Genomic DNA, 14,028 nt, shown 5'->3' with positions numbered 1-14,028 from the left:
TAATTCATTAACTCAATTATTCAGTTATACAATTTGAAAATAAATATTAAAGAAATTGTAGCGCTAAATAATTGTTCAAAAAATTGAATATATTTAAGTAAGTTATGTAACCAATATTACTCCTAATTATTATCAAGTACTACATTGTCTATGTCAATTGCAACTCCTTCAGTAATTGCATACAATAATTTTTCCTTTAGTATTTTTTTAGATGAGTATCCGGGTAATTCTAATTGGAAAAAACAAGTATGACTAGTAGGAAGTAAATGATCTTCCTTATTTCCATGTACAGATAAATCTCCTGATGTGATATTCGAAGTTGATTGCTCCCTGAAATACGTTTGATCGATCAATTCAGTGTTCAATTGATCATTATCGTGTTCTAATTCATCTTCTATGTAATCAAACTCTTCTGAATTTAAATTGGAGAAACTAGGTATTCGATCAATATTTTCAACAATAGTTCCCCCGCCATGAATTGTGTTTTCAGAAGCATAAACTCTGACTATTTCCATATTGCACTCCCACTGAGCTCCTTTGCTTGGAAGTCTGCTTCTTCCCCATACAAACCTAAGAAACATTTGTTGTTGAAGCACTGTCAATTCCGATAATACATCCCAAAACCAATTAATAATTTTGTCATTTGAAGAATAGCCAGTATATTTTGTATGTTGTTTTAACTCATCGATATCCAAAGAGGGGTTTCCGCAAATCAATCTTTCCAGTTCTTCACAAGTTTGTAATTCTAAAATGTTTTCAGGAATTATTTCCGTAATCCCCTTCCTAATGTTATTTGTTGCATGTAAAAATTCTCTCTCAAGCTTATATTCTTTGAACAAATTACAGTATTTTCCGAGCTCATCTATTCTTACGGGTATTTTCTCTCCATCAAGTTTTAATTCTACGACTTCACCATTAATATTTAAACAGGACCAATTTAATTGAAGTGAATCAAACTCTTCCAGTATTAATCCTTTTCTACTCTTGTCCTTAATATCGCTGTTTTTCCAATTACATTCTATTTGTTTTAACTTTAAATAGAATTTAACAGAATACCAATCAATTTGTTTCAAATCATTTAGTGAAACACTCTCGCCCAATATTAATTTCCAAATAATATTAGGTATATCTAGGTTTAATGGAATTTGAGTTCTGATAGATATTCCCATTAATCTTCCAATGAATGTATATAATGAATCGTAAATCAACTTTATGCAGCCTCCAGAATTACCATATTTAATTTTTTTTTCGGTATTTATATCTTTTAAATTAGTATTTGTGTTTTTTTCAACTTTAAAACTGTCATTGAAAGTAAATTTTTTTCCAAGACTTGGATTTGGAACAAAATAAAACTGATTTTCTCCGTATCCATATGAATTTGGGCAAACAACAAATAATGGTAATTTATCGCTTTGAAGTTCAAGACAAATGTGAGATAACAAATCTCTATATATCCCACCTGCATCAATTCCACCTTCGCCCTCATAAATAACATACCAAGGTCTTTTTTTGCAACGAAGCCTGTAAATGGGCACTTTTTCCAGAATAATATAAAGTTGGCCAAATACGCTATCGAATATAAATTGATCATCAAAATATAGTATTTCTTTATTTCTTATTATTGATTTTGTCCTATTAATGGCTACTCTAACTTTTCCATCAGCTTTTGAATCCTCAGTTATTGTGAGACATAAATTAATCAATACCTCCTTCAAGGATAAACTCAAATACCTTCTTGTCATTTTTAACCAAGAATACTTGAAAATACTTGGTCTTGGCGATACTATTTCAATGAAACTGAAAATGGAGACAAATAATATCGAAATTCTTTTTAAAATAGTATTACAAATATTCAAATAGTTAAGAATTACAACTTTGCAGTTTTGACAGCCAACCTTCTCTTCAAATATAGATGGTTTTAAATCATTAAGTATTGGAAAAATTGGTTCCGATAACTTTATTTCATTAAATAAAAAATTAATGTATTCACCAACTGAAGGTATTATTTCATGCACTTCTTTACTTGAAATTTCATTAAATTGTATATTTTCTAGTTCTTCTAACTCTGTATTTTGTTTATTTTCAATATATTCAGCTATACTTCCCTTTTGAATAAATATATTATTAGTATTTTTACTATTAAAATTACAATAATGTTCAAATTTTTTAATTATATCATGGTTAGAGTACGTATCATGCAAAATATTTAGATTATGATTCACATTATTCGAAAATGAATCATTATTGGGAGTTCTAACTTCTCTCTCAAATATAGCATCCAATTCTTTTTTCAGTTTATTTAGTACTAAATCACTAAATAAATTGTTTAAGTATTTTAACCTTAATACAAATAGGGAGCCTTCAAAGTTATTTTTTTCAATAATAACTATTGTGTCAATTGGAGAATCTTTGCATGAACATTTATCCATGCTTCTCTTAGTTTTTCTGTTTTTTTTAATCAATTCTTCGTAGCTGATAATTTCAAGTTTTTCCAATACGACTATATCTAATTTAATGTGCATTTTTCTATTAAAAATATTATTATTCATGAAAATTTTTGGAATCGATATATTTAGTAATTCCTTTTCTCTATTTACTTCTTCTGTTTTCACTTCTTTATTTGAGTTAATTTTAATATTGATGTATTCTTGTTGCCAAATATTATTAAAATGAGAAACAATTGGTTTATTCTTCCAATTATTTGAAAACACATGTAATAGAGTTTTAGAGTATTTTGAAGAATTGCGAAACTTTGAATTTGAACATGTTCTTGCAATTTTTGGATTTGAGTTGTTTAATAGATCTTCAGAGTTATTCATTTCATCTAATTCGTCTTGAAATAATATTTCATCAAATGTTTTTTTAATATAGTCATGAATATTTTCTATTTCCCATTCAAAATGAATTACAATGAAATTTGCTACGAGGCCAAACAAAGGTTCCCCTGTTACCAATTTTAAATAATTTTTATTGGATCCTAAGTACCTTAAAAGCTTAGATGAGCTAATGTCCTGTCCCAAAAATATATTAGGTATTTCTTTTATTAAAGAATCATCTTGAGCACTTTGAGAAACGTAATTATTCAAAGAATCTGTTCTTAAATATTTGTGACAACCAATAATCCAAGGTAAATCACCTCCTATCAAGGGAATATTCTCTGTTGGAATATTTTTACACTCATCAAACAAACCATTGATATAAAGTTTTACAGAATAACTGTTATCTATTCTAGAATTAGAAAAATTTTCTGTTTTTTTTTCAGAACCAATCGTAACTGTAATATGATTCCATTGATCCAAATTAATTTTTCGATTTGATATTATAATTGTTGTATGGAATTCAATAGCTGATGACTTATTCTGAATAAACGACGAAAATGTTAGAGTCTCTGAAACTTGACTATGATTGTTAGCAGTATTGTTATTTAGCATTAGATTTAATGGATAATTTTTGTTTGGTGAATTAACTATAATACCTAAGTTTCCCATATCTGTAATCCAAAATGAAATAGTTGAAACTGTGATTCCTCTATATGCAATCAATTTCCATTTTCCATCTTTATTATATTCAAAAATTTTTGTTTCAAATAAATTGCACTCTTCAAAGTCTCCATTTATTTTATTTTTATAGATTTCAAATTTTTTATTATTTGAAATTGAAAATTTATCTTGATATTTGTCAAGGTTGATTGGGAATAGCCAAAATGAAACACTGCATGGTGCATTCATTTCTCTTAAATTTGAGACAAATGATTGGGAATCACAAATTGATTTATTCTCTGAGTGTCTCTGATTATAATCTAGTGAGGAACTAGAATAATGGTTAGAAGGCTCCAAATCACAAATTGGAATTGTGCCTATAAAAACAGGCCAATATTTTCTTTGAAAAATACTTTCGGAATACAACTTAACAAAAAATTCTCTCATTAACTGAATAGGTTGAGATTCAAGTAATGAATTAAATTTTGTTTTTTTATCATGCTGTTTAGAAGAATCCAATATATCTTTCTTTTTGATTTTTGGAAACGAATATGTATTCAAATACTCAACATAAATTCGAGGATCAAAACTATCATTATCTTTTACTTTTGTTGAGATAAATTTATCTTCCCAATCTTCCATCCAAGTAATTACATTATTCGACAATAATTTTGAGTCATCTTTGTTTTTTAAATGAATTAATATATCCCATAATAGTTTAACTCTATCCTGAGTATCATCTAATGTTGAAGTTGTCAACACTACCAAATCATTAGAAGTAAAAGTGACATTTTTTGAAATAATTACTTCATCTGTAAGAACCCTCTTTAAAGAATAATCAATTAAAATTGGGTTGTTCAGTATTTTAATTGGTTGATCAAATTGGCTTAATGTACTTTTTAAAGCTTGGTCATTAAGCCAAAGTAATCTATTCTTCGGCAGTAATAGCAATTTGTTATCCATCAATTCCAAACACTCTCTAATAAATTGTGAAATGTCAATCGATAAACTTGAATTGTTAGAGCTCATTGTTTCAAATGGAATGATTATCATTGCGCTTAAAATTGATATTTGAACTTCACCAAGTTTCTCAATAAGTACTAGAGGCGTATTGGGTTCATAATAATATGAGTAACTTTTAGATTCCTCTAAGTCAAATAGATGACTGTCATTTCCTTTATTGGAATAAAAATTTTTTATTGGGAAATTTTCATTTTCGGTTCTAAATTTTTCCGCATATATATAATTTATAGAAGAAATAAAAGCTTGAATAGAGATATTTGATGTTGAAATTATATTATACCATTTACAGAAGTTAAAAATAGATTTTTTTCCTATAGTGATCAAGTTGTGTGTTTTAATATCTCCATTTAAAAGAAAATTTGAAACCGTTTCTTTTTGATTATATTTTTTTAAAGAATATATTTCTGTATCCGGAATATTATATAGAACATTCTTGTTTTTATGATAATATTTAATTTTTGAGTCATGCACTGCTAGATTTAACTCCGCTATAAGATTATGTTGTATTTGTAACTCTAAAGATAACTTTGACAAAGTAAAATTTGATAGCTTACCAAAATTAGACTCTCGGGAATATTTATTATTTATTAAAAAATCCATTTTATTATTTTTATAAAAAAATAACAAATAATGCAGTTGTAACATAATGCAATATTTAATATTAACATTTCTCCCATGGTTTGTCACAATTTGTAATTGGTCCATTTGAATTAGATAAACAATATTAAAGAATGTGTTTAAGTAATCTAAAATAACAATGCTCTTTTGGGAAATATTACATATAACTTCTGGGTATTTAATAAAAATATTAATCAATTGTTGAACTATATGAATGAATGAGTTTTGTATCGGAATGACTTTTTCTTCTTTTGAACTAAATGATGAGATATTCTTGTTGGATATTTGCTTGCATGAGTAAATTTGTTTGGGAATGTGTATTTCAAACAATACAAAAAGTAATATTTCAACAATTTTTTTTATATGAGTTATATCAATATTATTTCCAACGTTTTTAAGAATTAAATCCAATAATATATAGGAAAAATGAATATTTTTGTTTTCCATTAATTTGTAATCGCTTATTGAATATCTCATTGGAATAAAACAAGCTTTAATACCATATTTATTGTTATTTTGAGAAGATGTTACCAAGTAAATAGTAAATAAATTTGTTGGTATGACTAGTTTACATCCACTTAAGCCTCTTCCTGTCGCTTTTAATAATGTGATTTTTTTCCCGTCTAAGCAATCATTGAAAGTAATTTTAAAAAACGACAAATTGTCAGAGCTAATTTCGCAAAGCGGATCAAATATCGCAAAAAAATAGTCACAGTCCTTAAATGAAATATCGTATTTTTTGTCAATCAAACATTCACATGGATGAGTAGTTTCAATCTTTATAATTGGAATTTCAGAATAAATTCCAGCTTTAATTGTTGAAATATATTCCCTAAGTATAATATCAGTAAATTTGATTGTCTCTTTCTTTGGAAATTCCTCTAGAAACCGAGTATAGCCAATCATATTTTCTTGATTTAATAAATTTGTATAATATATAGAAAATAATCTTTCCTTCGTATACATGGGTACAAAATAATCAGAAATTTTAGGGCATTTACTTCCAAAGACTAATTTAAATATTTGGAGAATATTTTCAAGAGAATTTAAACGCTTATGATTGCTTTGACCAAACAAGTACTTATGAACTTTATTTAAATTCTTTGATATAGCTTCTCTAGTTGATTGTATACATTTAATCAGCTCAAACTTAAAGTATAAGTGAAATACTTGTGGTAATCTACCATAAAAAAATGTCCTTCCATTTTCGTTATGAATGTTAGATGAAAAAATGTTTTCGATGTAATCCTGGAATGCCTTAAGCTTTGTTCCTTTATTGTATGTAACCCTTTCATTGCTAAGTCCAATATTAGTCGATGTTTCAATTAAAAAATTAGATGGTAAATTTACTAAATAATAAACAAGCGAGTAATAATCAAAAAATTGTACTAATGTTGAGTTTGTAATTTGACTACACGACCAAACAACCCCTGTAAATTTTGAAAGCTTTCTTAAGAAATAAATAATTCTACATTTGGGTGAGTTGTTTAAATCAATAATAGTGCCCATACTTTTCATTGAGATAATTTCTGAAGCAAAACAATCGTTTTCTTCAACACCACATATCCAGTATTTAAAATTTTGTGCAATTTCAACTATTGTTCCAGGTAAGAAAGAGTTTTTTTTTGTTTTCTGGGAAAAAGATGCTCCTGTAAATGAATTTCTTTTATGTAATAGTTGTAATGTTAAATTTGATATTTGTTGCTCTACAAATTCACTCGGCAGATTTTTTCTGTCATATCCTTGAAAATCAAATTGTGAATTAAACCAAATATCGCCTGATAAATAATTTTGAATATTAACGTTTTGAGAATAATTGGTTAAAACGTAGTTCTCAATTCTATGAAGGGGATTTTCTCCAAATGAGCCAAAAATGAGAAAGTATTTTGATATTTCAAAGTAATTATCTTTGATAAAGTTTAATTCTTGATTATACTTATTAAATATAAAAGTATTAATTAACTCAAAATATTTGCTAGAATGATATTCAGTGCTTTTGTTTTTTGAACTAATTAATTTGTCGATTAAATACTCTTTTTCAGAATAAATTACTTTATTACATTTTGTTCCATCAGAACATGTTTTTATCCCACTATTTGTTGAATCTGAAGAAAAATGAAATTCACTTGGTATTGATGTTGAACTTGAATTTTGAAAATTTTTCTCTAATAGCCAATTAGCTGCTAATTCTAAATTATCTTTGCAGTTTTCTAATGCATGAATACATACAGATAATGGAAAATTATCGTTATTAATTATTTCATGTAACTCAAAAGCCAAAGTTCTTCTATTTAATTCCGCTTTGCTCAATTCACTATAGTTATTACATAGAAAGTTATTAAAAGTTAATTGTTCACTATTATTTCTGAAAATTGATAATTCTTCATTTTCTAAAGAAAGTATGTTATTGGAATTGAGTTTGTTAATATATTTATATTTAAACAATTCTTGACCAAAATTTGCATTAACAATCAAATATTTGTTTGTATCAAAATCATATTTAGACCTTTCAATCCAAATAGCAGGCTTGAAATGACCCATTACATTGTTAAATTTCGGGTAATCACTCTTTTTTTTGCACAGAGATTCTTGCATAAAAGTATACTGACTACTTTGATAACGAATTATCCTACCATTCTTTGTAAAAAATACAACTTTATTTGTGAAATCAATCCCACAGCCAACAGTATCTCCAATACAGAAATTTTCGACTTTTTGTTCACTAAATTCTTTCTCATCGCAACCATGCACAAGTTTTCCTGTGTTTTTATATGCATAACTGCCGAATGAACCCGAAATTCCTTTTTGGCAGCCATCTCTATATAACCCTATACAAACACAGAATGCAAGATCCAATTCACTCAAAAAACAAAAATTTGTCTTCAGTTCGTTGTGCCTTGGCATTTCATCACTAAATGAGAAATTAATTTCAAAATAGTAAAAGGAAAGTAACGTTGGAATATAACAATTTGCAGTAAACATTGTTGAATTTCCTTTATCTTGAAACAAGTGATGATTGATATTAAAAATTATTGTATTTTTGTTTTTAAAATAAAAACATTGGTTCTTAATTTCCCATTTTGTTGGAAGTGTTAGCATAATATTTGTATAAGGCGAATTTTTGAGTAAATCCGCTTGAGTAGACTTTTTAAATATTGGGTAGTAACCTGAACTAGAAAATTGATTCTTTTGAAGAGTTCGTTGAATAAATCTTCTACTTAAAATTATTGAAATATTGCTTGATATTCCATCTTTTTCATTTATAGACGGCAAATTTACAATTCCAATCTTAGTTATTGCATTTATTAGTTCAATTAATTGATTTACATTCCGATCATTGCTGAGGTTTAATGTAGAAATGTACCCATTGTCAATCAACATATTAATAAAACTCAAACTCATCGAAATAATTTGTAAAGCAACTAGCTTTTTTTTCTCCAAATTTGAAATTGTTGCACCATATTCCATAATTTTTATCGAAAAATACTTTTCCAAATTATCAATATTTGTAGATAAACTGGATAAATATTGAAATGAAATTTTCAATATACTAGTTATTATTTTTATTATATCAAAATTTAATTTAGAAATAATAAATTTCATAGGGAAAGATATATTAGTTTTATTCAATATATTTATAGAGTTATAAGAGAATTTCTTTACTTCAATAGACTTGAAATCATTAATTAAAATGGAGTATTCTTTTTTAAGTGGATTATTAGAAATCAATATCCCCATTTTACTGATTTCATTCTTACTTTCAATTAATTGATTTTCTTGAAAATGGATCAGTTTTCCAACATGAGTTTCAAAATCATAATCATCTATTATTACAGCAAGCATTCCAATACATCTATAAACTTCTTCGAGTTTTAAATGTTCGTCGAGATTTAATAGTGAATCAAGCAAAGTTGGAATTTTATATATCTGTTCGGATAATAATTGGACAAATCCCATATGTATTAGCTCTAGATCTATTTTTTTAAAGCTGACTTCATTATATTTCTGTTCATTCTTTTCTGAATACAATGCAATTAACCTTAACAAAAATATTATATTTTTATAAAAGTCATCATTATTATTTATAAATCTGTTATTATTATCTAATAAAGATCCCAATTGATCATTGAACGAATATAAGAGTCCAGTTTCTAAAGAATTAACCAATACTGCTGGAGGATGAATCTTGGATTCTTCTTCAAAACTGTTAAATAAAACCAATGATTGGCCTATTTTTTCTAAATAGCCTTCAAAGCAATCGATATAGTTTAATTTTTCAAGAGTTTTAGACTTTATTAAGTAATTATTTGGAATTAACCTCCGAGAGTATTGTTCTAAGAAATCCTTTGTCGAAGTTAATGGAAGAAATTTCCATAAAAATTTGATACAGTAAAAGTGTAGTATTTGGTTACTTGAATCTAAAGCTCTGCAAATAATATTAGAAAGAATACTTGGTTTAATATAAAAAAATTTTACAAACAAATCATCAATCAATTCGGGAGATTTAATTGAAGAGTTAATATTATGTCTTCTATTAAAAATATATTTAAAATATTCCAAATATATTTTTTGTTCTGTTTTTGAAATTTCAATTTTTTTCAAAAAATTGGTCATTTTTGATGTGAGAATTAATATTTTTCCCATGAAGTAAATCTCGCTAATTCTCCAAAGTTCTCTTGACGTCAATTGCCCTTTAAATTCACCAGATATTGAAATGGAGTGAGAAAGCCCTACAAATGAAGAAAATATTAAAGATAGCTTAATTGCTGAGTTTTCTTGCAGGGAACATTTTAAACATATAATTGAATAGACCAGGAATACTGGATAGGGGCCAAGTGAAACTGATGGTATGCATTCATTTCCTAATTCACAGCTCTTGTTACAACCAGTCATTAAGTATAGAATTCTATCAGGAAAGCCAGTTTTTAAAAAATCATAACTCTCGGCCTTTTTCAATGCAAAATAAGCGAACAAACTCATTTTTAAAATCTCAGCTCCTTTTGAAGCTACTGCTTTACCATTTATTAATGAATGTAACAATTTAAAATACGCATCCTTAACCTGTTTCTGTACTTTTTTGCCGCATCCAACCAAGTTATCTGAGTAATGAACTTCCAAAGTACGATGATTTTCATCTTTTTTATAATATTCACTTGAGAAATAAAGATAATTATGCGTATGAGACTCCAATATTCCAGTTTCGTTGTAATTATTTATTGGTGAAAAACATAGTGTCTCCTCACCCATGGATCTTATGCTTTTAATTAATGAGGTGAGAAGAAATTCATTAATATTCTCATCGTTAAACAAAGTAGAGAGTATTCTAAATGCTTCAAAGCGTGAAATTGCACGAAATCTCCTAATGCAAAGGACGGTATCCATTCCAAAAAAGCTTTCTTCAGATTCATTATATTTCATTTTTCCAAAGTAGTTTGCTGATTTAATTAAATTTTCAATTCCATCACAGATTTCTCTGATTACTTGACTGTTATTTAATTTTTCCAATTCATTATAATCTAAGAAACTTGATTTGGTATCAATAACTGAATCTTTATTACTTTCAAAATTCACTAACGATTTTGATTTTTCTGTATAGCATTTATTCAATAATAACTCATACTTATTAAAACCAATTATCGATTCTAAAACCAAACATATATTTCTATTTGGATAAAATACATATTTGGATCCACCAATATCATAATTATTAGATGCATCTTCGTAAAGATTATCCATAAAGTTTTCGCTCCTATTTAAATCATTTTTAGAGTAAATTGAAGCATGCTTACTTCCAGAAAAAGGTACCAAATTTAGAATTAAAGATGTATTACAAATAATAGATTTAAGTAAACCGTCAAAATCTGTTTCAATACTGTTTCTAGATTCGTATATTATTTTTTCTTCTGGCTGATTAATCTCAATTTTATGTTTTTCCATAATTATCCAAGATCTAAATTTTCTTCCCAGTGTCCAAACATTTAAAAGAGGTTGGCAAGATTCTTGTTTTAGTATGAATTTTATTATAAATTCAAATAAAAAATCGTTATAAATGTGTTCTAAGTTATTATTTGAATAAAATTCCCAAGCCAATTGAATTATTCTCTCTAGACCAAGACCAAAATTAAATAGGCTCTCACATAGCTGAAAAATATTGTAATAAAGTCCCAGATGATGCAAATAACAGGATATATAAGATCTAACCACCATTGAAAGTTTTTCGCTGCCAAATCTTGCAGTTATTGAATCATTTTTTACAATTTTCATAAATGTTTTGTCATTCATTAATTCAATTGATAAATTAAAATGATTTTTTTTTGCATTGTAGTGGATAATAGATGAAAGACTTAAAACAAAGTTAACTATGAATCCCCAGTGCAAATTATTAATAATTTGGTCTTTAATTTCATCAATATTAGGTAAAAATCTGTAAAATAGATCATTATTAACTTTTTTGTCTAGAGTTATTCCATTTTTCAGCAAAGAACCATGCATACTATTTTTAGAATCGATCAGTGCCATTGAATGAGAATTGAAGTCAGCAAAAGTAACCAAATTTTTATTTCCCGTATTAAAAGGTACTAAATCACTTTTTTTCAAGTTGGAAAAATGTGGAAACTCTTTTTCATAATTTATATCTAACCCACCAGCAAAAAGTAGAGAATCCAAAATTTCGTTGAAGTTTCTTTCGATTCTTTTAATGTTTGGACCACGTAACATAAAACTTAAGCTTGATGAAACAGCAACAGCAGAAAAAATAAATACTTCTTTTAGATTATATAGCAATATTTCTCTATGCTTGAATTCTGTTTTATTATCAGATATTTTATGGCTTATTTTATTTTCAATCACTTGATCCCAATAATGGCATTGGAAATAAATTCTGAATCCCCACTTATCATCACTAATTTGATCTAAAGATTCAATTGACGTGCGAAAAACAACTAATAGCGTATTTCCTTCATAAATAGTAGGCTTTTTTGGCCACAAGTGTTTAGGTCCAGAAAGCTTTCCAAATAAAGATTCATTATATTGAGATCTTAAATCATTAAAATTTTTATTGATTCTATCACTTGAATAATTTTCCCGTGACCAAAAAATTTCTAAAATATCCGTATTCTTTTCTGTAGAGCAGTTGCTATCAAATAATATAATTATATGAGAAGCATTTTGAACCCGTATAAGCTTCCAATAATATTTATGTTTTTCCAGAACTTCCAATTCAAATTTCTTATTTAATTTATTTTGCGAATCATTAATAGTGCCGATTGAATGTTTTTCATGGAATTCAACAATAAAGGTATTTCTTGGAGAAGAATGAAATTGCATGGGCCCGTAACAATATATTTCTTCCTTAATTAAATCAGGTGAATTGCAACAATTCACTTCATTTGATAGAAACATATATAAATTCCACAATCGTTGCATTAAATATTTGCATTCACTGACCAATCTCATAATTATTGTAATAATACATATATCATTTGAGAAATAGCTACACTTTTGCGAATTTTTTACATTGTTTTTGTAATTTTCACTTAAGTTTTGATTAGCATTTGACTCTTTCTGCCCATTTTTTGCTAGAAAATGATTAACTCCTGTGGTTAATATTGAAATAGCGATCAAACAAATTTTAACTATACTAACAAAAAATCCATCTTCAGAAAACATGTTCTCAAGCATTTTCATTAATAAGCTTTTGTTTTCGAGATCAGAATTGGTTACTTTATTACTTCCAAAAACAAAGCATTTGTTCATTGAGCTTTTATTTTCACAAACTGATAATAAAATATTGTTTCCAAGCTGTAGGACTAGTTTAATTAAATCTTCTAGTAAACACAAGTTTTCGTTGGATTCACTAATCATTGAGTTGAATATTATATTTATTAACAGCGTTTTTATTACTTCACTTAAACATAACATAGCGTTTTTATCTGTAGTACCTGTAATTATTTCCTTTGGAAATAAATTGTCAACATTAAGAAAAATTTGGTTCTGAACTGACTCATTTGATAAAAAAATGACTTTATAATAGCTCCAAATATATCCAAGAACACATCTAACGAGAAGTACAATTTCGGAACTTGAAGTATTTTTTTTATATATTTCATCTAATGATTTAGGAATTGTAAAATTCATAAAATGGTTCAAAATTTCATCTTCAGGTATAAAATTTAATTTTTCCCGTTTAAAGTTATTTGTTAATTTTTGTTTCAAAAATACTTGATTAATTTTTGTATAAGTTTCCAAATTTACAAAATTTTCATTAAAAACCTTATTTATAAGAAAAAAAATATCTTCACTGGATTGATTGGTCTTAAATAGTAGTTTATTTAGTCCAAAATAATTATTTTTATCATAATCCAATAATTTCAGTTGAAGCCTTCTCAATGTAATCATCAAGTTAACATAACATTGTAATCTAATACCAATATATTCTTCCCAATTAAAACTGCCTACAATTGAAAATTCATCATTAATAATACAATTTAATTTTTCTAAGTATTTGGAAATTTTATTTTTCGTATTTGACGTCATTGTCAAAGTTTTCATTTCTTCAGTTGCAAAATTTAGTTCACAAAGTGAATCATCAAACATTTTTGGGTTACTCCAAATTAGTTCATCAACACTCAGGAATAGCTGTTCGCGCCTCTTCCACCAATCTTCAATTATATTAGGATTTAAGTCATAATAATTTTGTAAGAAGTACTTTAATAATTCTCTTATATAAATATTTTCATCCTTTCTTCCAATATAATTTCCTAGTTGCAAATACAGCTTATCTAACTCATTAACTTCATAATTTGATTGTTCATAAGTAATTAAATCAATATTATTTCCCATCTGAAATTAAATAAATCTTTTTAATCTAAGTCTTCCATATGGACAGTTATTACATGCAATTATGTAA

At 26.7% G+C, this 14,028-nt stretch overlaps 1 protein-coding gene across 1 annotated transcript; it reads right to left on the bottom strand.

The window, feature by feature from the left end:
* Positions 1-122: 122 nt before the first annotated feature.
* Positions 123-13,961, bottom strand: cgd1_1920 (large protein with a SPRY domain and HECT domain; the record flags this gene model as incomplete). Its single annotated transcript, XM_628030.1, has 1 exon — positions 123-13,961. One exon carries the CDS (start codon positions 13,959-13,961, stop codon positions 123-125), a length of 13,839 nt encoding a protein of 4,612 aa, XP_628030.1.
* Positions 13,962-14,028: the final 67 nt, after the last annotated feature.

The sequence above is a fragment of the Cryptosporidium parvum genome, chromosome 1, assembly GCF_000165345.1.
Source record: "Cryptosporidium parvum Iowa II chromosome 1, whole genome shotgun sequence".
NCBI classification, from domain to species: Eukaryota; Apicomplexa; class Conoidasida; order Eucoccidiorida; family Cryptosporidiidae; genus Cryptosporidium; species Cryptosporidium parvum.
This window is presented reverse-complemented; position numbering and strand designations above follow the sequence as displayed.